This window comes from Solanum pennellii, chromosome 10 (assembly GCF_001406875.1).
Source record: "Solanum pennellii chromosome 10, SPENNV200".
In the NCBI taxonomy this organism is placed as follows: domain Eukaryota; kingdom Viridiplantae; phylum Streptophyta; class Magnoliopsida; order Solanales; family Solanaceae; genus Solanum; species Solanum pennellii.
This window is the reverse complement of record NC_028646.1, coordinates 79,449,645-79,472,351: the sequence shown is the minus strand read 5'-3', so window position 1 is coordinate 79,472,351 and position 22,707 is coordinate 79,449,645. Positions and strand designations below refer to the sequence as shown.

Here is a 22,707-nt window from a genome sequence, read left to right as displayed (position 1 = left end):
CTCGCCTCTCTCCTCCCTCTCCTAATATCGCTCGTCTCTCTCCTCCCTCTCCCAATCTCGCTCGCCTCTCTCCTCCCTCTCCGATCTCTCTTGCAATATAACAAATACATATGTACAATATATAATTATCTAACCAATATACATATACAATTCAACCTTTCTCCCACTATTTTCCCCTTTCTCTCACCTCTCTCCCAGTCTTGCTCGCCTCTCTCCTCCATATAACATGTAGCTACAAATTGTAATTATCAAACTATAGCTATGAAGAGTAATTAATTATTTTTAAGTGGATATATGTGAAAGTTTCCCATTTTTCATAGCACTAACCAGTAACCACTAAGTGCCCGTATGGATTTGTTATAGTATTTAAAAAAAATTAAAATTAAAATTATCGATTCAAAATCTTTTGAAACACACCAAAGCGACCAATGAACATCCCTACAATTTTCATTAATTCATTCATTACACAATTAATGAAATAATAGTAGAAATAGTGTATAGTTTGTTATCTCAAAAATGATCGATCAAAGTAATTGAGTAACTAACATCGAAAAGAATTAGGTATTTGTAAAGAATAATTCACAATTTCTTTTAATTTTTGAAACAAGAAATTATTTGCTATTTACAGTACGATTTTGATAAGTAACATTGAGTAATAAATTATAAAAAATTTATATACGACATTTATAAAGAAAACGTATATAATTTTTTTTTAAAAAAAAGCTTGTGTTTGACGACAAATTCAATTATTATTTGAAGTATGTATTGATTCAATATTTTTGAGTTCGGTACAAGTAATAAAGCATAGTTTACGTTATTTTTAAGTGTCAAATATATTTTTGTATTTAATTTTTGATGATAACATTTTTTTTTTGATTTATTACTGTTATCATTATTGTTATTATTTCCGTCAAATCTAACCTAATGTATTTTAGTAAGTACTCGATGATGACTAAAAATGTTAATTTGGACAAAGTTAAAGTATCTAAACTGTTAAATGTAATACTTAAAGGATTATTTTGAACTTACCCTCAAACATAATGGACCATTTTTGTTATTTTTCTTCATAACCCTTCAATGGCTTCTTCGAGCTTTTTTCACTTCTGTTGATAGCTCGAGCTTTAAATTCTTTTCTGTGTGGAATTCGGTACCGCAAATATAGGATTTTGACTGTTAGATACTGAAATTTAATTTTTCCTCTCCAGTTTTTAGCTTCTCAATGGATTTGGAGTCGACTTATGAGATTGATCGTGTCGCCGGATTCATCTCGGCGAGAGGTTTCCGACGAGTTGCTCTTCAGGTAAACATTTTGTTTCTTCAATTTTATTGTTTTTTGTTTGTTAGAAATAAAAAAAAATTGAATTTGTCTCCATAAACCCATACAAAACCCTACTAATACTATCATGTATTATTTCCAGTTAAACCGCATAACATAAAGTTGATGTTGTTAGTACTCGAGCAATTTCATAATATTTGTCTTTTAGTTTGTGCATTATTTTAGTGTTCTTAGATTCACATTTTGCAAAAAGATATGTTCTTTAGCAAATTGTTTGGTCATAAGCTTGGACTGTTGTGGGAGAAAAGCTTGAAAAAACACAAACCATAGTGATTTGGTGTGTGGATGTTTTGGCACCAGTGGTTTTATAGCATATAGATATATATTTGTTTTTATTTTTATTTCGTATTATGAGGTTATAAATGAGCTTAAACAAAGTGAGGATTTATATAACGGACCCTAACTTGTTTTGGATTGAGGTGTAGTTGTTGCTGTTGGTTCTCTAGCATACGACGTTTTAGTGAAAGAATTTAAGATGGTACCGTTTTTGACTGTAATGTTGGTGAGAGGCTATGTATGGTTCATGTATGTTTGCAATCAAAGCATGTAGCACGAATAGGAGTTGAGACAAAAAACTCTTTATGTAACAGGGGTCAATTTCAGATGTGACCAAATAAAAATGAGACTACTGTCCGCATATTTAACAACTCAGTGATATGCAAGAAGAATAATGGGGTGAAATCATCTTTTCTAATAATTATTCAGACCTGCTTCTACAAAGTGAGGTATTCTCCGTGTCATTGCTAGTTTAATCATGATTTCTTTGCGGAGATATTTGATACACAGCTCAAATTTTCCTTGTTTATATCAACTTGTTCATAGATTCAAAGTTCTTTTCATATATAATGTCTTCAAAAAGAACAAAATATCTGAGGAATGTAGACTGTAGAGAACAAGAGTTTTTTCTTTTTCTTTCTGTTTCTTTTTCTTTTCCATATCGTTAGAGGTGTAGTAGAGTTGCTTGCTAAAGGTGCTAGTTATGGAAGATCACCGGCTTTTGAATGTTACATGATATGCTTTGTTTAAACTGTTAGTTCCCAGATAATTTATTGAAAGATTCCACGAGGATAGTTGCTGCTCTACATGAAAAACTTCGCTCGTTCAGTCAGTTACATGCTGGAAGGAATGGAGATGCAAAGGATGTTAAGCTGTATGTAATGGCGGATACCATGTATGGAAATTGCTGTGTCGATGAAGTTGGAGCATCTCATGCCAATGCGGACTGCGTTATCCATTATGGTCATACTTGCTTCAGTCCGTGAGTATTGCATGTTTATGATTTTTATCCCACTTTGTAACTTACTTTTGGGATTCTTTTGGAACAGTTGACAAAGTTAGTTTTTGGATCTGACTATTTCTGCTGTAGGACATCAACTCTTCCCGCATTTCTTGTCCTTGGAAAAGCTTCTCTAAATGTGCCACTATGTGCTCAAACACTATGCGAGTATACCATAAAAGCTGGCAAACCTATTTTGGTATAAATTATGATTAACTTCTACTTCCTATTCCATTGTTTGCTTCTGCTGTTCTGCATAAGTTTATCATTGGGAAGTTGAAATAAGCTTATCTTGTCTAGTGCAATATTAGCTTGAATTTTTTTTCTGTCTTTTGTTGTTTTGGTAAATATTGGTACATTTTTTTGGACTCAAACTAAAAGCTTGTCATTAGCTATTAGTGTTTGGTCAGTGATTGTTGGTTTTATATCAATTTGGTTTAGTTAAGTGGTTAATTTGAGTTTTTAGGATGCCGTAATTGGGAAATCGACAGTATAGTGCAACTGATTGGTAAGTTTGAAGGAGTAGGTCCACCCCTGGATGATAGATTATGCAGGAAAGCAAGAAAATACAGGATCTTTACGGTTAAATCCTGTTACAACAGTGATGAATGGAGCTCATTCATCTTTAGGGGTGACCAGTGACCATGCAAAGCACTGTGGAGGAGTTAAGCACCTTTAAAGGTTGTATGCTTCACCTGGCATGTTTAGCACAGCCACAGAGATATCTCGAGAAAATGGGGATCAGTATTTGCAGCAGATGTTACCTATGTGAAACAGCAGTGGTAGATTCTGGGCATCTATTCCTGCATTATCAAGTATTCTGGTAGTTGTGGATTTTATCCAGTAACTTCTTTTGGGGTCAATTGGGCTATACCTTGTAACCTGGATAGGCCAGTAGTGGCTGACAAAAATAAGAGGATAAAGAAACAGCTCTAGGCATTGCGGAGAACTTTTCCCCCTTGCATATTATGGACAATTTGGAAGAAGAGGAACTCCAGATAACTTGAGGATATTTTGGGAAAATGGCTTTTTGAATCCACACTATAAAATTTAGATGTTTACAATCTTTTGAATTTTGGTGCAATTGGACTTTTTAGACTCCGTACAGTAAAAGGGAACAGATGCAAATACAATGTACTTGTACAGATATGAGTACTCATTTGTATTGTTTTTGTGAAAAAAATACTTACCTTTATCAAAACAAATTGAAATAATCCTTGAAAACTTACCTGAAAAGTTCCTAATTCTTGGAATTCTGATTATATTTATTACATAATCTTTAAGAATGCTCTGTAGCATACTCTTAATGATTTTCTTGTCAATAGCATAATCATAAAGAATGTTCTATGCAATATCCTTGATAATTTTCTTGATTTTTAATAGGATGCTGCAATGATGCTAATTTTGTCAATGTTTAGGTCTATTATTAAAGGTAGAATTCATCATGTTGCATTACTTGTGTTTTACTTCGATATATGATTCATAAAGTTTGGGGGGTGTTACCATCAGGATTTTTGATTAATCATACAGCAATAAGAGCTGTCAGAATTTTCAAATTCTCTATCAGACATGTTAAGGACACCAAAAAAATTGGTATCTAAATTCTACAATAAAATTGTCTTAAAGTGTTTCTGCTTATGACTGCAGGTTCTGTATGGACTTGAATATACACATACAATCACAGAAATTAAAGCATCAGTGGGCGCTCAAGTATGCTCCGAGCTGGAAGTTCATTATGCTGATATTATGTCTCCAATTATAACTCCACCAGAGAATTGTAGCTCGATGAATGAGCAACCAGAACTAAGTGATGGTCAATGTGCAAATGGCTGTTCTATTGAGGTGAATGATGCAACATATTGTGTTGGAGGGTTGAAGTGGTCGTTACCAGTGGGACACAGGATTGAGGACTACTTGATTTTCTATGTTGGTTCAGATGACCCAGCCTTTGCAAATATACTAATGACATACAATGCTTGTGAAATAGGTGTGGGTTTTACTTTCTTGTATGTAAAGTTGTCAGTGTTTGCCTCTTAATTGTTTGGCTGTGAAGGCCATCTTTCAGATACATTAGACTTGCCTCTGTTTCTCCTTGCTGGAAATCTTCTCACTTAGTGTTCTAAGACTGCAAAAATCCTCCATCTATTACTATCTATTTTCATATCTCTTTCTACATCCCAATCTCATCAAGATAAGATTATCATTCTTTTTCCTTTGCTGGTCTGTTAAGAGGTGTTTTAAACTTTTTGTCTGTTCTCTCTGTTCATTTTCTAAATCCAAATGGTTCTCCTATTCATTAATAATGTTTGAAGATGAAATATTACTAACTTTTGATGTTGCCAAAAGTTCTCTCTTTCAATTCTTCTAAAAGAAATGGAAGAAAGGAATTATTGTCTCTTCTATAAGAAAATTCGTTTTTTCAGTAGGACTTATATGTAGACAGTTCTATCTTTTGCTGATAAATTTTATTCTAGTTCTGTCTTTTTGATGTTACTGATTGTTGTGTCTATGTTCTCTGAGTTATTCCCAGTCAGATATGATGCTACTGAAGATAATTTGGTGAATGACTTTTCTCAGCAGAAAAGGATTCTTAAGCGTAGGTATTATGTGCAACTTTTTTGTATCATTCCCTTTGTTACTACTGACAGATTACGTTAGCTCTCTCTTTCTTGGTATGCATGCTTTTAACATTGTTTCGTGGTTCCCGAACTAATGATGTCTCTGCAGGTATTTCCTTATTGAGAAAGCAAAGGATGCTAGCATCATAGGGATCTTGGTAGGAACACTTGGAGTAGGTACTTTCTAGTATAAATATTTGGACTTTGTAGGTTCTGATCTGGTGCAATTTGGAAGTTGCATGATTCTTATGTTTTACTCCTTTGCAATAGGTAGACTAAGGCTTTTATTCTTCTATTGCTGGTGCAGCTGGTTACCTCCACATGATTCATCAAATGAAAGACTTGATTACACGAGCTGGGAAGAAAGCCTATACTTTTGTTATGGGGAGACCTAACCCTGCAAAGCTTGCCAACTTCCCTGAGGTAAATCACCAAAGTTCATGATGTTCAGTGGTAGTTTCATCATTTATGGGTTTGCTGAAACTCTTTTGTATTTTTGCAGTGCGATATTTTCGTTTATGTTTCTTGTGCACAAACTGCTCTATTGGATAGTAAAGAGTTCTTAGCTCCAGTTATTACTCCTTTTGAAGCAATGATTGCTTTCGGCAGGTAGTATTTCGAACTCCTTTTCTATGTTAGGCCCACTCAATTTTTTTTTAATGATTTAGTCTTCTGTTAGTCCTACGCAGATAAAAGATAATTATCTTGTTAGCTTTCATCCACGTCTTCTGGAATCTCATTCCATTACATTCGATGGAGTAGCTGGGTTATGTAGCTTCTTGATATTGGACAAAAGTAGGAATTGAATAGGCAGTGACAGTTCATGCGGCCATATCCTTCTAAGATATGAAGGTTTTATAAGCTCTTTAGTATAAGCTGACAAGATAGGGTTGCTCTTAGTGCTGATAGCTCTTGACTTCTAACTAAGTGGCTGGGAGTTTTGAGTAAGCCGGAGGGGGAGGGGAATGTAAAAAAGGACTTCAGCCTAAACTAATATGACATTTTCACCTTTAATATTTAGTCATTAGGATCCTTTGAATTGTTACTACTTTCAATTCGTAATTCTGTCATATAATGATTTCCAAAAGCCATCCAAGTGATATTATTAAAGATAGTCAATGCAGAATAATGAGGAATGAATTGAAGTTTTCTTCTTTACAAGTGCGTGCCAGCCTCTATTGTGGTTACATTTGGAAAAATGTATCTGGTTAAATAACATGCTTCAGTAAATTGGAAAAATCATGAAATATATCATTAATAGTCACATTTATTCAGAAAAGCTGGCGATTAACAAAGCAAGCAACCTCTTAAAATTGTTTAATCAATTTTTAACAGAGGAAGCGAATGGACTGGGGCTTATGTGACAGAATTTCGGGATTTGATTACTTCTTCCCCCATGGAAGCTAAAAACCAGTCAGAAGCTCGGTTTTCATTCATTCAGGGTGGATACGTGGAAGATGTTGAACAACAAGGTGCATTGTTTTGCTTTCATTTATTTTTTGGGGTTCAAGATGAACATAAATCTACCTTAGAACTGTGCATGCATAGCTTCTGTTCAGATATGAAAACTGTCAACTATCACTTCTTCAATGAGTTATCAGTCCATTTTTCATTTGCTTTTGATAAGTGTGATTTTGATTACGACTCTTATGAGATAAGCAATTAATTACAACATAAGTTTATTGATGGTCCTTTAAAGTTCATAAATTAGGTTAGTTTTAAGATACTATAGTTTTCATGATATTTTAGGGTCTTGGACATTCTCTTTTCGTCTATTCACCAGTGTAAGTGGAGTCTTTTTGATCCTGCAAATTCATTTCTTGCTTATTCCATGTGTTTCCAATACTTGTGTTCGGGTGGGGACTTTCAGAAAAAGCAAAGATCTATTTCGTTTTTTGATATCTATTGATCTTGTGGTGTGCCTGTGATTACTTCTGCCTGTCTAGTGCCTTCTTTTTTAGAAGAAAATCATTACTCGAAGGCATTCTTCTTGTTAAAGTTTTAAATATGTCTTCTCTTCTTCAGAGGTTGAAGAAGTTGAAGATGGAGTTTCTGCTTTAGTGAACATCACAGAGAAGGCTTTGCGTGTTCGTGACAAAGACTCACAAACTCTAATGCCCGGAACAGCTAAATCTGGTGCAGAGTACTTCGCGACTAGGTCATATCATGGCCTTGACATTCATCCTGAAAATAATTTCTCCGAGCCGTTTTTGATTGGTAAAAGTGGGAGGGCATCAGGATACAAGAATGAAACTGCACAAAAAAGTTAGCAATTGGAACCACTATACATTAAGATGAATTTGTGGAAGATGCAGCAGACATACAAAGCCACTCTAAAAGATTTGTAACATCAGCAGCTATTTATGCCTTTTGGTTTCAAATGGCTATTTTGTTTCTTCAGTCATTATGTGTATATATAGTTTTGATGATCTTACTACCTATAAATTTCTTTTGACAAAATATTGGGATATTTTCTTCCACATTCTTTTGTTTTGGTAGTCATATATTTAATAGATGAACAGCTCCATCTTTGTATTGGTAGTTTGGTGAGTGATTTTTTTTGCATTTACTCAAATTGTCATGAACTCAATTTAAAACTACTTTTTTCATCCATCGAGATGATCGAAACGGAAAATTTTAGTAGCTGAGTTGGTTGACTATCTGAATTTTCACACTATTGGTAAGAGTTTGATTTTCCCTCCTCGTAATGCCTTCCATGGTTAAGGACGTAAGAATTTTATTCGAGTTTGTGATAGACATATGTCTTCTTTTATATATACCTTCTTATCATTGAATTATGTAGTTAACTTATACTTTTTTTTCACCTCAATTTATGACATAAACATGAAATTGGAGTATAGTTTTGTTGTAATTATTGAGTACGAGACTTTCTTTTACCATTTACGATACCAAATGATTAAATTTGAAAAAAAAAATCACACAAAAAGGAAAGCATTACATGTCATTTTGTCAACGGAACACGTTAAAATAAGCTAGAAGTTGTAGAAAAGGACACAAATGGTCCTTTATCTTTAGTAATAAGTTTAATATAGTCCCTTAAGTATCACTTGAGTAGTTTTGGTTCTTTAAGTTTGACAAAAGTGAGCACTTTTAGTTTTCATTAGATATTTACCAAACTTTGATTATAAAATTAAAATTCAATCAGAACTGTGAAAATAAAAAAATACGGAAATAAGTCTGAAAAATATTTTAAACATTGGTCGAAATTGTTGTTACGATACTAAATTTTATGGAAGATCTTTTACCCCTAAACTATTTAATAGTGTTAAAGGTATATATGTGTCCACGTGTACACATTACTATTCATCATTATGCAGTATTTTTTATGCTCACCTGAACACATATATATCTTTAAAATACACTATTAAATAATACACGGGATGAAAGGTCCTTCCCAAAGTTTGGTATCGTAACAACAATTTCGATCAAAGTTCGAATATATTTTCAACCTTTTTTCCAAAAAAAAAACTATTCAATAGGAACTTACATTTGGAAGTATGTATTTCGTATTTTATACTATTTTTGGTTTATTTCAAAAGTATACAATAACTTTTGAGATTCAAATTTTTGATTGAAAAAAACTCTAGTTCCAATTGAATTTATCAATCAGAATCCACTAAATAATCTTAGATATTAAAAAGTGCCCACTTCGTAAACTTAAGGGACCAAAGTTGCTTAGTTAATAATTAAAGAAGGAGATTGTAACTACTACCAAAGATAAAGGACCATTTGTGTCAATTTCTCTCTAGAACTTGATTGATCTGCCTTTGTTCATTTGTTCGTTACCCCAACTCACTATACCCACAAAATTCAATTCACCTTCTTCTCTCTAAGATTAGAAAAAAAAAAATTCTCCAAATTCCGCTTCAGATCTGTATCTGTGGAGGATTCTATATCAACCATGTACGGATTCGAAGCGCTTACCTTCAACATCCACAGTGGCTATTTGGAAGCCATCGTTAGAGGTCACCGATCTGGTCTTCTCACCGCTGCAGACTACAACAATCTATGCCAGTGCGAAACTCTAGATGACATCAAGATGCATCTATCCGCTACTGAATACGGTCCTTATCTCCAAAATGGTGAGTTTCGTTACCTCTGATCGGAAATCCCTGATAGATTAGGCATTTTTGTTGTATTGATTGGATTATTTTGAAGTTTGACTCAGATTTTGTAAGTGTAGAGGTAGTGAGGAGGTAGTTTGTTTCTGTAGATTCGGCATTAGCTTGAGATCAGTTAGGATCATAAATCAATTAAAGGTTATGTTAACTTTCTCAGAAAAATTTAAATCGATTAAAGGTTCATTATAGATTAGGCACTTTTTTTTTGCTGTATTTGTATGGATTGGATTGTTTTGAGGTTTTGACTTGGATTTGTAAGTGAAAAGGTAGTGAGGTAGTTTGTTTATATTAGGCATTTTGTTGTATTTTGTATCGATTGGATTATTTTGAAGTTTGACTCAGATTTGTAAGTAAAAAAGGTAGTGAGGTAGTTTCAACATTTCCGGTCTGAGTTGTTGACCATCACCTACCTCACACAGGAGTCCCGCGCTGAGTGATGTTTATGTAGGTTCAGGATTAGCTTGGGATCAGTTTAACTCTTTTAAGTTTTATGTAGTATTCGTTGTGTATTATAGCTAGTTTAATGGAAAGCGATAACATTTTAAGATGCTCCTCCCAGCAACTGAGTATAGTCCGTATTTTCAAAATTGCAAGTTTCTCATCCTTATTTCGTGATTTCGTTGCTTATGATCATGAATATTGAAACCTCCTGATAGATTATGCATTTTGTCGTATTTTATATTGATTGGATTATGTTGAAGTTTACTCTGATTTGTAAGTACAAGTTACTGAGGTAGTTTGTTTTTGTGGGTTCAGGATTAGCTTGAGATAAGTTTAACTCTTATGTAATAGTCCTTATTTCATGATTTTGTTACCTATGATTATAAATCAATTGAAGCATCGTGATAGATTAGGCATTTTCTTGTATTTGTATCAAATTGATTATTTGAAGTTGACTCAGATTTGTAAGTGAATGGTAGTGAGGTAGTTTGTTCTTGCACTTCAATTTTTGTTTTGTTTTGTTGTTGTAGTGTTTCTGTTTTCAGCATACTTTGACATGCTCTCTAATGGATTTTGCCATGACTTGTTCACTCATGTTAAATCTTTATTAGACCCTTTTTTTTTCCTTGAGCCGAGGGTCTATCGGAAGCAGCCTCTCTACCTCGAGGGTAGGGGTAAGGTGTGAGTACACTCTACCAGTCTACCCTCCCCAGACCCCACTTGTGGGAATTACACTGGTATGTTGTTGTTGTAATGGTAGCTAATATCCTAATATCATTCCTCAAGTTGGTTCTGTTTTCAGAATGTCTGGATTCCAGAATTTGCCGGCAGCATATATTAAAATGCTGCTTACACGTCGATGTTTTTGCAATTCTTGAAAATACACCTTTCTTCTGCAATGCTTAATACAGATCACTGTCAGATTCTTCCTTATTCTACTTTTTTTTTCCTTATTATACTTTTGCTGGCCTTTTGCAGAGCCTTCCCCTTTACACACTACTACGATTGTGGAGAAATGTACTGTCAAACTTGTAGATGAGTTCAACCACATGCTCTGCCAAGCCACAGAGCCCTTGTCAACCTTTCTGGAATACATCAGGTAAATCCAGCTTCCCCAAGATACGAAAAGGAGTTGTGTCTTTAAGTTTTATAACATTTACACCATTAGGTAACCTCTCTAGATAGTTGAACAGTTTCGCCGTTCTTAGCATCACCAGAGATGGCCCCATACAGCAAAGGGAACATAATACTTAGTGTCCTCGCTGAGTTAAAACGTTCTTTAGATATTTGCTCAGTGGAAGAGAGGAACTTGAGAGTCATTCATGTAAATGTATGCATGTAAATTCATTTTATTCTACACTTGTTCCTGAAAAAAATCATCCTGTTCTAGATTCGGAAGTATTACCTCTACGAAACCTCATATCTGATAAAAAATGTGTCCATACTCTAAAAGCTAGATCCCTAGTCAATCTATTTAGTTGGAACATTTTGTCTCCTTTTAATAGTGTTAGACAGCTTTTTGGATTTTGTAAGCTTTTTGATTGATACTAGCTTAGCACTCATGTAAGGAAACTAACTCTCTTTCTTTGTTCACTTTTTCCTTTTGCCTCACCCTGCTGCTCTTTAATGAAATCCTTTACTTCATCAAAACAACAACAACAACAACAACAATGTATCCATTTATAATCCCTCTATTCCAATTTTTGTGTTATGCTTTCCTTTTTAGTCTATTCCAAAAGAATGATACCTTTCTTTATTTAGAAATAAAATGATTTCTTCACATTTTTCATTTTACCTTTAATGAGACGATTATAACTATGACTTGTTTTAGACCAGAAGTTTCAAAAGTCTGTTCTGTCTTTCTTAAACATTGTGCCAGTCAAAGTGAATCACATAAATTGGGATAGAGGGAGTAATAAATTAAAGTCTTAATCAAATGTAACATTCTGAGCTTTCTCTTTTGGCAACATGTACTTGCAGTAGTGTAAAAACAAAGAAGAAAAGAGCGCATTTCGTGTATTCCTTTTGTTTTTCTAAAAAATAACAAAAAGTACATGTGTGTTGCTTTGCACATGATAACCCTCAGCTTTAGATCCTGAAATTAATGAGCCATGCTGTGTTTTAAACTAAACTATACTTTCCAGGTCTATCATATTCTCTGACTGTTCCCCAATAATTTGAGACAAGCAAAGAAGAGGATTTTTCACCTCCTGAATGAGTGTATGCATGCTAAATGTAGGGTGGTCATATTATCGTTATCATTCTGATGCTAAGCATTTAGTATTGTAAAAAGATTTGCATAATAATACTGGTCAGTATAGAGCCTTAAATGGCATTATGTGCATCTAGCTTAGTGTATTACACTATTACCCACTTCTGCTGCATAATCAAACTGAGTTTTGGTATTTAATCTATGGTTCAGGTATGGCCACATGATTGACAATGTTGTCCTAATTGTCACCGGAACTTTGCATGAGAGAGATGTCCAAGAACTGTTGGAGAAATGCCATCCTTTGGGCATGTTTGACAGGTATTATTCCTAATGCTTGCATTGGATTATGAGAGCTAAATGAAAGCATGTATTGACTATTCTAATTTATTCTGCAGCATTGCTTCTCTGGCAGTTGCCCAGAATATGAGGGAATTATACAGGCTGGTGCTTGTTGACACACCCTTGGCTCCATACTTTTCTGAGTGCATTACTTCAGAGGTATCAAATGCTTCACCCTTTACTTCAATACTTTGATAGGTATCAGTAACTACATGTTTCGTTTCCCCCAAAAGATGTTGCCTTATTCCTGTTTTTCTTGAGCATCGACCTTTTCTATGTTTGCTGTCCCTCTGAAGAAATTAATTAGTAAGCGATTGTAGGCTCTTGTACTTATAAGTAGTTCACCAGGATCCTCTTCCCCACCTTTTACCCTAGTATCCTGTCAAGATTTCTTGCAGTTTGAGGATGATACTTATCTTTTTTTTGGATACTCCAAGTAGGTCTGGTTGTTGATGTGGGAATATCTTTAACCATGCATCAGTTGTTTTTCAGTCTGTTTTCTTCCATTTATCAATGTTTTTGTTTTATTTATGGACTTACTTTGGAGCAGGACTTGGATGACATGAACATTGAGATTATGAGAAACACACTGTACAAGGCATACCTTGAAGATTTCTACAGATTTTGCCAGGTACTGTTTGTTTTAAAATTTTCTATCATATTTTTCCTGCTCTACATTTTAATGAAGTTTAGCACTCATTTCACTTGTCTAATATGATTATTTACAGAAATTAGGCGGTGCAACTGCAGAAATCATGTCTGATTTGCTTTCTTTTGAGGCCGACAGAAGAGCTGTTAATATTACTATAAACAGGCATGCCACTCTTTTGGGATTTCCTGTAATCCTGCTGGATAAAGTTTATTATTTACCTTGTAATAATGCTTCTATTATTAACTACAAATATTTTCATTTGCAGCATTGGCACTGAGCTAACACGTGATGACCGCAGGAAGTTGTACTCTAATTTTGGATTACTGTAAGTTCATGTAGCTCAATCATTCATGTTCTTCATATGTTACATTACCTCTCTTTCTGACACTATCTATGCTAATAGTTACCCATACGGTCATGAGGAACTTGCCATATGTGAAGATATAGATCAGGTATTGTATGACCAACTCTTGTTTATTTTTCTTGTTGCAGCTTTTATGCACATGGAATATTCTTTCCCTAGTTGAATAAATAGTTAGCTAGATAGGGAGATTCTTATTGTGGTTAGGTACTACATTGCATGCAGTTCTCGCCCTTTAAAAAAAGTGGTGAAGCATCATATAGTGCCTGGTGGGTTTAATACTATTTGAAGGGAGAGGACGAATAAGAGGAAGATAAGACAATTTGTTTGTAGATTAAAGGATACAAGCAAATCAATACTTTTGTTATGACCACTTAAAGTTATAATGAGTTAATGACAAATTAAAAGTAAAATTCTTTTGTTTTCTATCCTCCTTACATGGACTGTTGTCTTCTAATTGTCCTTCTCTTCTTGCTTTAGGTCCGCGGTGTCATGGAAAAGTACCCCCCTTATCAATCCATATTTTCTAAGTTGTCATATGGGGAGAGCCAGATGCTCGACAAGGCTTTCTATGAAGAGGAAGTGAAACGCCTTTGCTTATCTTTTGAACAACAGGTTTGTTCATTTGAGCAATCTTTATTGTTAATCTTCAAAAGTTTTCCACCCCAAAAACCTCATAAAAGAGTTCCCCCGAGATATGCAGCAGAAAAACCTTTCAATCCGTCTGCTTCCTTATTGATACTCTTTTCTTTTGACTGCAGTTCCACTATGGTGTATTTTTCTCATATATAAGGCTGAGAGAGCAGGAGATAAGGAACCTGATGTGGATTTCTGAATGTGTCTCTCAGAACCAAAAAACCAGAGTCCATGACAGCGTTGTTTTCATATTTTAGTAATTTAGCCATATTTGAGATCATGTGCTCTCCATGCTTGTCTGTAAATTTGATTTTCACGACCATTTGTTGATAACTATTGAGTTTTTTGGTTAAGAAGGCCAGACCCTACCCCTGTAGGAGGGGGGTTACAGTAATTGTGAGGCCATTCTCTGTGGAACTAGCCATATCTCCTATGTCTTTCCTAAGTCATAGGACAATGGTTACAGTTATACACGGATATTACCCAGTTCGTTTGCAACTTTTCCTAATAAGTCAATGTATGTTGGTATAATTGTTATCTGGAACGATACTTGGATTGATGTGTATCAATGTATCGCTATTTATTGAGTTCGCTGCTATCATAATACCTGAATGCCTGATTTCATTGTTTGGTAACTCATTGAGCTACAAATCACCTGCTTGAACTTGTCAAGTAGAATCACTAGACTTCATATTGGTGTTGATATGTCCTTTCGAGATGATCTATTTCTTTGTTTAGTGCAACTCAAGACTATTGACACTACACGACCCTCTCCAGATCTCACTTTTGAGATTATACTAGGTATGTTTTTGCCAAAATCTTGACTGTCCCTTCGATTCGTCCTTTTCCCACTTTCTTAGTATGAATCTTTTTGTGTTGTGTGCTTTAAGCAATATTTTGAATCTTTTTAATCCTGCTCTTTCCATGTACCAATTATAATGGAGTCTAAGAAAGATTTTAAGTATAAATACATTAGAAAACCAAATGAAGAAAAAGTGATGAAATCAAGAGTTGTTATTATTCCAATTACACTTGCATAAATTCTTTCCCCAATATAAACCAATTATTCATTTATTCTTTTGTAGTAGGCAAAGCTCTATGTTCTTAACACAAATGTAAAACTCAATTTGGATCAAACTAATGTTAGAATTGTCCAAATCAAAATCACACCTCCAACAAAGATCCTGTATGCAGATATAGTAACCCTGTATGAATTGTTTGAATCATCCTTAGTAGCCGGTCCCGGTGTCGGAACAGGAGTTGCCGGTGCAGGGATGGGAGTTGCCGGTGCCGGAGCTTCACCTTCCACGGTGATGACAAGCTTTTGTTTATGGTCAGAGCAATGTGATGGAAAACCACAAATGTACCATTTTTTACCAGGAGTGGCTAATGTGATCACATCATGACCAGAAGTTACTCCTCCACTTGAAGGGATTATGCAGTCTTTGAAAGATGTTTGGTTCACTTTGAACACATTGTGATGTCCTTTGGTATATTTAAAAACTACAAGAAAAGATAGAAAAATAGTTTCAATTGATAATTCCTTATAATAAGTAACTAATTGAGAAAAGGCATTTTCTATTTTACACGGTTATTAAAAAATCATATTATTTGATATGGGATAGAGGGAGTAATATTAGGAAAAATTACATGAATTAATACATTTTAAAAAATAATTACTGATTTTAGCGATACTTTTTGTTTATTATCATTTATAGCAATATTGTGATAAATCTGTAATATGTATTAAAAGTGAATTATGTATATGCAATATATTTGAATTATAATTATTTTTTAAATATATTATGTTTGTTTGGTAAAAAGATTGTCACATTGTATTATAAGTGTATTAAAATGTGTGACAAATGTATTATCCATCAATAAAACTTATATTATATGTGAATAATAAATTGTTCTTTATAATATGTATTAAACTTGTATTATAAATGAATTAAAAGTAATCAAGTGAAAAAAAACGTTATTGCTATAAATGATAAATATTTTTTTATTATAGTATATTTATGTAAGTTTTCCGTAATATTACTATGTAAACTAGAAAGTTTCCATCTAATGTGGGATAGAGGGAGTAACCAAGAAAACCCTCCACCTTTAACCAACAATTTCGAGTTGCTTCTTTTCTTTAAAGGTCATATACGATATAAATTCAGATTAATCGACTAATGACTTTCGAACACCTAATGGTTATTAAAAGGGGGATTTTTATATAAATAGTCGATCAAATTAATTGTTTACTTTTTCTATCTGATATACATGAATTATAATACATACCTAATGTGTCTCCAACCTTGAAATTTTTGCCCTTGGCCCAAGCTTGATAATCAACATCAATGGTCCATCCTTTATCACCTCCAACCCAATACTCCGTTGCCGGTAGCGGTGCCGGTGCCGGAGCTCCGGCTTCGACGGTGATGACAAGTTTTTGGCTATGATCAGAACAATGTGTTGGAAAACCACAAATGTACCAATGTTTACCAGGGCTAGCCAATGTAATAACATCATGGCCAGAAGTTAAACCTTGACTTGGTGGAGGAACTAAGCAATTTTGAAAAGATGTTTGGTTCACTTTGAACACATTGTGATTATCTTTGTTATACTTGAAAACTACAATTACAAAGAATAAAAAAAAAAGATTCAAAAATAGTTTTAAGGCCTATAATAATCGTCACTCAAAATAATAGCTGATGATATAAGAAACTACAGTACCAGTATATATAACTTAAATTCATCATATATCAAGAGTAATTGCGTAGGCTAGCCACTTTTCATCATTGTAACCAAAAAATAGTCATTATCGTGGAATTTGATATTCTATGGTTAATAATATCCCGGAGTTTCAAATTTCATGACGATAACTATTTTTCAATTATCTGGGTGGGAGGGTTGAAAGTGGCTATTTGTGCAATTTATTGTACCTAATGTGTCTCCAACTTTGAAAGTTTTGTCCTTGGCCCAAGCTTGATAATCAACATCAAGGGTCCAGCCCTTTTCACCACCTACCCAATACTCAGTTGCCTTTGTAATTTCTGGCAAAAATCCTAAAAACCCAATCATAAAACAAAAAATAATTTTTGAAGCCATGGAAAAAATATTTTCTTTAAATAAAAACTTTTTGGATGTGTTGAAATAAGAAAATTTTGGTGTGGTTATTTATAGCAACAAAATTTATTGAGAATGACAAATTGATTCCATTGAATTCTAAGTACGTGAACCCCACTAAATTTAATAAAGTAGAAATATTCCATTAATATTCTCGTAAATTTCAAAGAAGTAAAGATGATAATAACTAAGTATTTGATCGACATAAATTAGAATCCTTTCATTCTTAACCAGAAGCTTTAGTGATGAGCATCGATCTTAAAGAGTGATAAAATACACATTCACCTGCTTAATATGTATCAATGTAATTACTTGAGATCAATGTATAATTCTATAAGTTTCAGCTCACCCATTCATTGTTTCACTTTAAGAGACGTCTACGAAAGAAACACGATAGATAATTTAAGACGAGTAAAAAGAAAGAAAAAATGCAAAAGAGTGTGTGAGCATAAACGGACTAATATTTCTTTGATTTCATCTCCAAAATACATGAATCCGCTTGCTGGTATAGTAACAAGGAAAAATTCGAAAACAATCAAAAGAAAAAAAGCTCCAAAACATTAAAGAAAAAAAATCAGGAAATGGCCCAGAGGGCAGACTAATCTACACAATAATATTTCATCAGCAATACAAATTATTTAAATCAACAGAAAAAGTATCTCATTTCAAGTTCAATGACCACCATATAGTTGATTCAAGAATCCTCCAGTGACATATTAAACTCACTTGGCGCTGGCGAGCTGAGTGCGGATGGTCTTGGCTGCAGACACCATGTTTTGTAGGGCTGGCTTCACCTCGGTGTACTTGCGAGTCTTGAGACCACAGTCGGGGTTCACCCACAAGATGTTGGTGTCAAGGACTGCAAGCATCTTGTTAACTCTGTCAGCAATCTCTTCGGTTGATGGTATTCTTGGAGAGTGGATGTCATAGACACCAGGGCCGATACCAGCTCCGTATTTAACTCCCTCCCTGAAAACTGAGAGAAGCTTCTCATCAGAACGTGAGTTCTCAATGGTGATCACATCAGCATCCATGTCGATGATGGAGTGGATAATGTCGTTGAAGTTGGAGTAGCACATGTGAGTGTGGATCTGTGTGGTGTCCTGGATACCGACGTTGGTGATTCTGAAAGAGTGAACGGCCCAGTTCAAGTAGAAAGCGTGCTCAGCCTTCCTAAGAGGCAATCCCTCTCTCAATGCAGCTTCGTCAATTTGGATCACAGTGATGCCGGCCTTCTCCAAATCCTCCACTTCGTCCTTAATGGCCAAAGCAATCTGGTAGCAGGTCTCAAACCTGGAAAAAGCAATAATGACGGTTAGCGTCGAGTTCATTACACATGAACAGAGAACCTTTAAACATCAAATTAGGAGTAGGGTGCAAAAGTTACCTAGGTTGGTCATTTCTGACAAAAGACCAGTTGAGAATGGTGACAGGGCCAGTAAGCATTCCCTTCATTGGCCTCTTGGTCATCTCTTGAGCTTTTGAGGACCAGAAGACGGTCATTGGCTTAGGGCGACTCACATCACCATAGATGATTGGTGGCTTCACACATCGAGATCCATAAGATTGAACCCATCCATTGGCAGTGAAAGCAAAACCAGAGAGCTGCTCTCCGAAGTACTCAACCATATCGTTCCTCTGCATACATCAAGCATTGAAACTTACTAAACCATAATTTTGCATGCAAAGTGTGTGCATAGGGATACAAAAGACGCAAAACATATACGGAAGTAGAGGTAAGCAGGTAACTGCCCTACCTCAGGCTCTCCGTGAACCAAGACATCAATGTCAAGTTCCTCCTGGAGATCAACAACCTTCTTGATTTCCTCGGTGATGGCCTTAACATACTCCTCCTCGGAGATCCTGTTAAAAAATGAATTATGAGAAAAGATATTCAACAACACCAACAATAACAAGCAGAAAACAAGGATAACACTTACTTCTTGGCCTTGTATTCACGACGAACTCTCCTGAGCTCCACTGTCTGGGGGAAGGATCCAATGGTGGTTGTGGGCAGGATTGGTAGGTTAAGCTTCTTTTGTTGGGCATCAAGTCTAGCACTAACATTTGTAGCACGGCGGTGGTCAGATCCTTGAAGAGCAGCAGACTGAGACATCGGAAGAGCAAAAGGTAGTAAGTACAATATAATTACAAGTCATTAATTAAAAGACAACGTCATTCAGTTCAACACTTACAGCCTTTTGAACAGCTTCATTGGTCACTCTTGGGGAGGACTTCCTGGAAGCTTGAGCAGCAGCATTAGCAGAGAAAAATGCCTGAAAGACAACAAACACATTTAGACAATATACAAAAACTCTGTCAACCGTAATAGTTTAAAAAAATCATTTTTCAAAGACTTTTAGTTAAGAACAAACTATATACCTCATCCTTGGCACCAGACAATGCCTTGGCCAAAGCATTCACTTCAACAACCTTCTGGGCAGCAAATGCCAACCACGACTTGATTTCATCGTCAAGTTTTGTCTCGTTGATCAGATCAACAGCAGTGTGGAGTAGGGAGCAAGATGTAGAGGCAACAAGCTTGTCTGCAACATTGAATATGATAAGGAATCATCTTCGGTGATAAATCACCAACAGGATCACTACCAACTATCAAGTGATGAGGTAGAAAAATGCATTACCTTTTCCTACAACTCCCTCAAGAGTTTGCAGGAGAGCAAGAGATGCAGCAAGATCATTTGCCCAGATGTTCCTTCCGTCAACCACTCCTGCAAACAAGTACTTGCCTGAAGGGAAGCTACTCTTGATTAACTCAAGGGTCTGAGTTCCACGGACCAAGTCAAAGCCAAAGGCGGTAACCCCCTTCAAAGCAGTGAGGGTTTTGAATGCCTCGGCGGGAACATCAGCAAAGTAGGTCTCAACGAGAACATTAAGGCCAGATAGAGATGACTCGAGATCAGCATAGGCCTTGGTGAATGCTTCCAATTTGTGAGACTCTAGATCCAACACAAGTGTGGGCTCATCTAACTGGATCCAAGAAGCACCAGCTGCCTTCAACTCAGCGATAACTTCCCTGTATTCACAATTTTATGTTAGAGTTTGCCCATTCGGATATAGCATACTGAGGGGGGGGGGGATACTTACTTGTAAATTGGAAGGATTTTGTCCAAAAGTGACAAAAGTGGGAAAGATTTGTCAACACCCTTAGCAGGCTTGGATAGCAGCAAGTATGAAACTGGACCAACAAGAACTGGAACAGTGTCTACTCCTTGCTGCATGAGTAAGAATATCAAGATCAATAATCAATTATCTAATATTCTAATTCATGCATAAGACCAACAAGATTTAACTATATAGTGCAATTGGTGCAATGATCTACCAATAAGATCTATGTCATGATGATGAATGATCACAATCATTACATTTCATTCAAATAGTCCAAATACCATTCATGTATAATAAAACGAAAAGAATATATAGCAAAAGACAACATACCGCCTTGGCCTCTTTGTACTCATTTACTGCCTTGTGGGAAGCATATGAAAAGTTAACATCAGGTCCCAACTCAGGGACGATGAAGTGGCTGGATCAAACAAAGAATTCACATAAAATTAGTACACAAACAAGATAATCACGCCTAGTAAAAAGGTTGGTAGACGTAATTGATGTGTCACTTACTAGTTGGTGTCGAACCACTTGGTCATCTCCATAGCAGGGACGGAGGCATTTCCTCTGGCCATGGAGAAGTAAGTAGCAAACTCAATCTCACCACCGGTCCAGTTGTACCTAGATGGGACAGCACCAAGCATTGCGGTTGTGTCGAGCACCTGATCATAGTAAGAGAATGTGTTGCTGGGGATGTACTTAATGCCAGCATCAGACATCTGCTTCCAGATGGATGACCTGAGGTCTGCAGAGACCTTCTTCAAATCCTCAGCACTGCTCTTTCCATCCCAGAAAGACTCAAGAGCGAATTTCAGCTCTCTCTTTGGGCCCATACGGGGATATCCAACAACATGAGATGCCATTTTTCTGATTCATACAAAACACACAATCAGGCACAAAATCCATCACTAATTATAAACCAAACTTATCTTGATCCACACACTTTGAACAGACATTCCACCAAAATAGACATATAGAACACAATAGATATAAAGGATTCATACCCCTGACCCCAATCAGCTCGAACCTACGTTGTTCCAACTCCTAAAGATATCCTTGATTACTCGTAAGATCTAAAGGATTCATACAGCTAACCCCAATCAATTTAAAACTGTGCTGTTCCGACTCTTCAAAGTATCACTGATTACTAGTAAGATCCAAGGTTTGAAACTACGTTGCTCCGACTCTTACAAACATCAATGATACCTCATAACATCCACCAAAGATAATGCATTTTTGAACGATCCAAACACCGACAACATTTTTAAAGAGTCCGAGCAATATAGGTTCAAGATCAAGGTGGTTGATGTAGATACTTAAAAACCTTCAACAAGATTGATTCTTTTTAATATATAGTAGGTAGTTGAGCATTTTGACACATTGTACTAAACATACACTTACAAAGTACACAATTACAAAAAAGCATAGCTTGTCGTTTCTCAGTACAACAAACAAACAGTGAATCAGAACTTAAACAGAGCCAAATTACAAAATTCCAAACTAAAATCATTACTTGATTGAATAATACACTCATTTATCAGTCATATAAGCTCAAAAGCATCAGATCTGATATACATTACTCCATACAAATTAGATCACAACCCTGCTAAATCAGATCTAATCAAACCCTAAACACCTCATCACAGATCTGCAACTCCATATTCCAGATCTAAAACTCAATTCCAATGCATACCCAGAAACAAAAACCCCATAACACAGATCTAAACCTCAATTCCAATGCATACCCAGATACCCAAAAAAAAAAAAACAGAGCATCAATGAAACATGAACAACACACCCCTAACCAAACTAAACCATAATTGGGATTGAACAATGAACACTAAATCGACATGGGTTTCATACCAATAGTAGTAAAAATGCAAATCAAGCAACACCTGAGCAAAACTAACAAAAAAAAAATCACAGAATTTTGAGTGATAAAAGAAGTAGTAAAAGCACCCAATTTGAAAATGATGAAATTGGTGACTGAAATACTAGAAATGAGATTGGTTAGCAATGGCAAACCGTACCTTTAGGAGAAAAAAAAAGAACAGAACCGGTGAGGACTGGTTCTTGTGTGATGAAATTGAAGAAGAAGAGAACAGAAGGACGCGAGTTTGAAGCGGAAGATGACTGAGTTTATATAGAAAAAAAATGTTAAAGTTGGTAGCTTTTTGTGGTAGATCTACTCTATACAACTTGATTTATTTTTTAACCTATAGTTTGGTTACCTTGCCGTCAATCGCGAAATCAAAATTTCAACTTTATCGATTTTTTTTGAATTTTTATTTCAACTTTTCACTCGTTTTATATTAGTTGATCGTTTTCGTTTACTTTCGAATAAAACTAATTGTAAGGGTAATATAAGAAAACTTTAATTGAGGTAAGATGATTAACTGATATGAGACAATTATTTTAGATCAGATGAGACTATTTTATATATCAAACTTA

At 35.3% G+C, this 22,707-nt stretch overlaps 4 protein-coding genes across 5 annotated transcripts; 2 read left to right on the top strand and 2 right to left on the bottom strand.

The window, feature by feature from the left end:
• The first annotated feature begins 1,077 nt into the window (after positions 1-1,077).
• On the top strand, positions 1,078-7,840 carry LOC107032128 (2-(3-amino-3-carboxypropyl)histidine synthase subunit 2). 2 transcript variants are annotated; one of them, XM_015233707.2, is made up of 11 exons: positions 1,089-1,300; positions 1,927-2,061; positions 2,371-2,594; positions 2,703-2,811; positions 4,260-4,599; positions 5,143-5,212; positions 5,340-5,407; positions 5,538-5,653; positions 5,733-5,839; positions 6,566-6,702; positions 7,256-7,840. In XM_015233707.2, the coding sequence occupies exons 3-11, from the start codon at positions 2,494-2,496 to the stop codon at positions 7,498-7,500; spliced, it is 1,293 nt and encodes a 430-aa protein (XP_015089193.1). In that variant the 5' UTR covers positions 1,089-1,300; positions 1,927-2,061; positions 2,371-2,493; the 3' UTR covers positions 7,501-7,840. The 2 variants fall into 2 exon arrangements, with proteins under 2 accessions (XP_015089190.1, XP_015089193.1); XM_015233704.2 differs by lacking the exon at positions 1,927-2,061 and having other exon boundaries at positions 1,078-1,300.
• A 1,149-nt stretch (positions 7,841-8,989) lies between these two features.
• Positions 8,990-14,617, top strand: LOC107002458 (V-type proton ATPase subunit d2). The gene is made up of 10 exons (XM_015200497.2): positions 8,990-9,333; positions 10,792-10,912; positions 12,236-12,343; positions 12,421-12,523; positions 12,915-12,995; positions 13,093-13,178; positions 13,282-13,341; positions 13,420-13,468; positions 13,858-13,992; positions 14,139-14,617. The coding sequence occupies exons 1-10, from the start codon at positions 9,153-9,155 to the stop codon at positions 14,268-14,270; spliced, it is 1,056 nt and encodes a 351-aa protein (XP_015055983.1). The 5' UTR covers positions 8,990-9,152; the 3' UTR covers positions 14,271-14,617.
• LOC107002088 (blue copper protein-like) lies at positions 14,540-17,139 on the bottom strand. Its single transcript, XM_027912424.1, has 3 exons — positions 16,947-17,139; positions 16,303-16,635; positions 14,540-15,516 (listed from the first exon to the last, which is right to left on the bottom strand). Exons 1-3 carry the CDS (start codon positions 17,110-17,112, stop codon positions 15,146-15,148), a joined length of 870 nt encoding a protein of 289 aa, XP_027768225.1. The 5' UTR covers positions 17,113-17,139; the 3' UTR covers positions 14,540-15,145.
• A 432-nt stretch (positions 17,140-17,571) lies between these two features.
• Positions 17,572-22,442, bottom strand: LOC107002117 (5-methyltetrahydropteroyltriglutamate--homocysteine methyltransferase). Its single transcript, XM_015200027.2, has 11 exons — positions 22,287-22,442; positions 20,770-21,123; positions 20,587-20,674; positions 20,236-20,363; positions 19,773-20,164; positions 19,513-19,676; positions 19,326-19,406; positions 19,071-19,237; positions 18,888-18,993; positions 18,518-18,768; positions 17,572-18,423 (listed from the first exon to the last, which is right to left on the bottom strand). Exons 2-11 carry the CDS (start codon positions 21,117-21,119, stop codon positions 17,853-17,855), a joined length of 2,298 nt encoding a protein of 765 aa, XP_015055513.1. The 5' UTR covers positions 21,120-21,123; positions 22,287-22,442; the 3' UTR covers positions 17,572-17,852.
• Between the last annotated feature and the right edge of the window lie 265 nt (positions 22,443-22,707).

What these genes read in the sequence shown, in the direction of transcription:
- LOC107032128 (XM_015233704.2), top strand. Translation starts at nt 1,220, where the DNA reads ATGGATTTGGAGTCGACTTATGAGATTGATCGTGTCGCCGGATTCATC. An exon ending in TCCGACGAGTTGCTCTTCAG is followed by an intron (nt 1,301 to 2,370) that starts GTAAACATTTTG and finishes TTAAACTGTTAG; the next exon opens with TTCCCAGATAATTTATTGAA. An exon ending in GGAAGATGTTGAACAACAAG is followed by an intron (nt 6,703 to 7,255) that starts GTGCATTGTTTT and finishes TCTCTTCTTCAG; the next exon opens with AGGTTGAAGAAGTTGAAGAT.
- LOC107002458 (XM_015200497.2), top strand. Translation starts at nt 9,153, where the DNA reads ATGTACGGATTCGAAGCGCTTACCTTCAACATCCACAGTGGCTATTTG. An exon ending in ATTTCTACAGATTTTGCCAG is followed by an intron (nt 12,996 to 13,092) that starts GTACTGTTTGTT and finishes GATTATTTACAG; the next exon opens with AAATTAGGCGGTGCAACTGC. An exon ending in GCTTATCTTTTGAACAACAG is followed by an intron (nt 13,993 to 14,138) that starts GTTTGTTCATTT and finishes TTTTGACTGCAG; the next exon opens with TTCCACTATGGTGTATTTTT.
- LOC107002088 (XM_027912424.1), bottom strand. Translation starts at nt 17,112, where the DNA reads ATGGCTTCAAAAATTATTTTTTGTTTTATGATTGGGTTTTTAGGATTT. An exon ending in CAAAGTTGGAGACACATTAG is followed by an intron (nt 16,636 to 16,946) that starts GTACAATAAATT and finishes TTGTAATTGTAG; the next exon opens with TTTTCAAGTATAACAAAGAT. An exon ending in CAAGGTTGGAGACACATTAG is followed by an intron (nt 15,517 to 16,302) that starts GTATGTATTATA and finishes CTTTTCTTGTAG; the next exon opens with TTTTTAAATATACCAAAGGA.
- LOC107002117 (XM_015200027.2), bottom strand. Translation starts at nt 21,119, where the DNA reads ATGGCATCTCATGTTGTTGGATATCCCCGTATGGGCCCAAAGAGAGAG. An exon ending in AAGTGGTTCGACACCAACTA is followed by an intron (nt 20,675 to 20,769) that starts GTAAGTGACACA and finishes TGTTTGATCCAG; the next exon opens with CCACTTCATCGTCCCTGAGT. An exon ending in AGTACAAAGAGGCCAAGGCG is followed by an intron (nt 20,364 to 20,586) that starts GTATGTTGTCTT and finishes TTACTCATGCAG; the next exon opens with CAAGGAGTAGACACTGTTCC.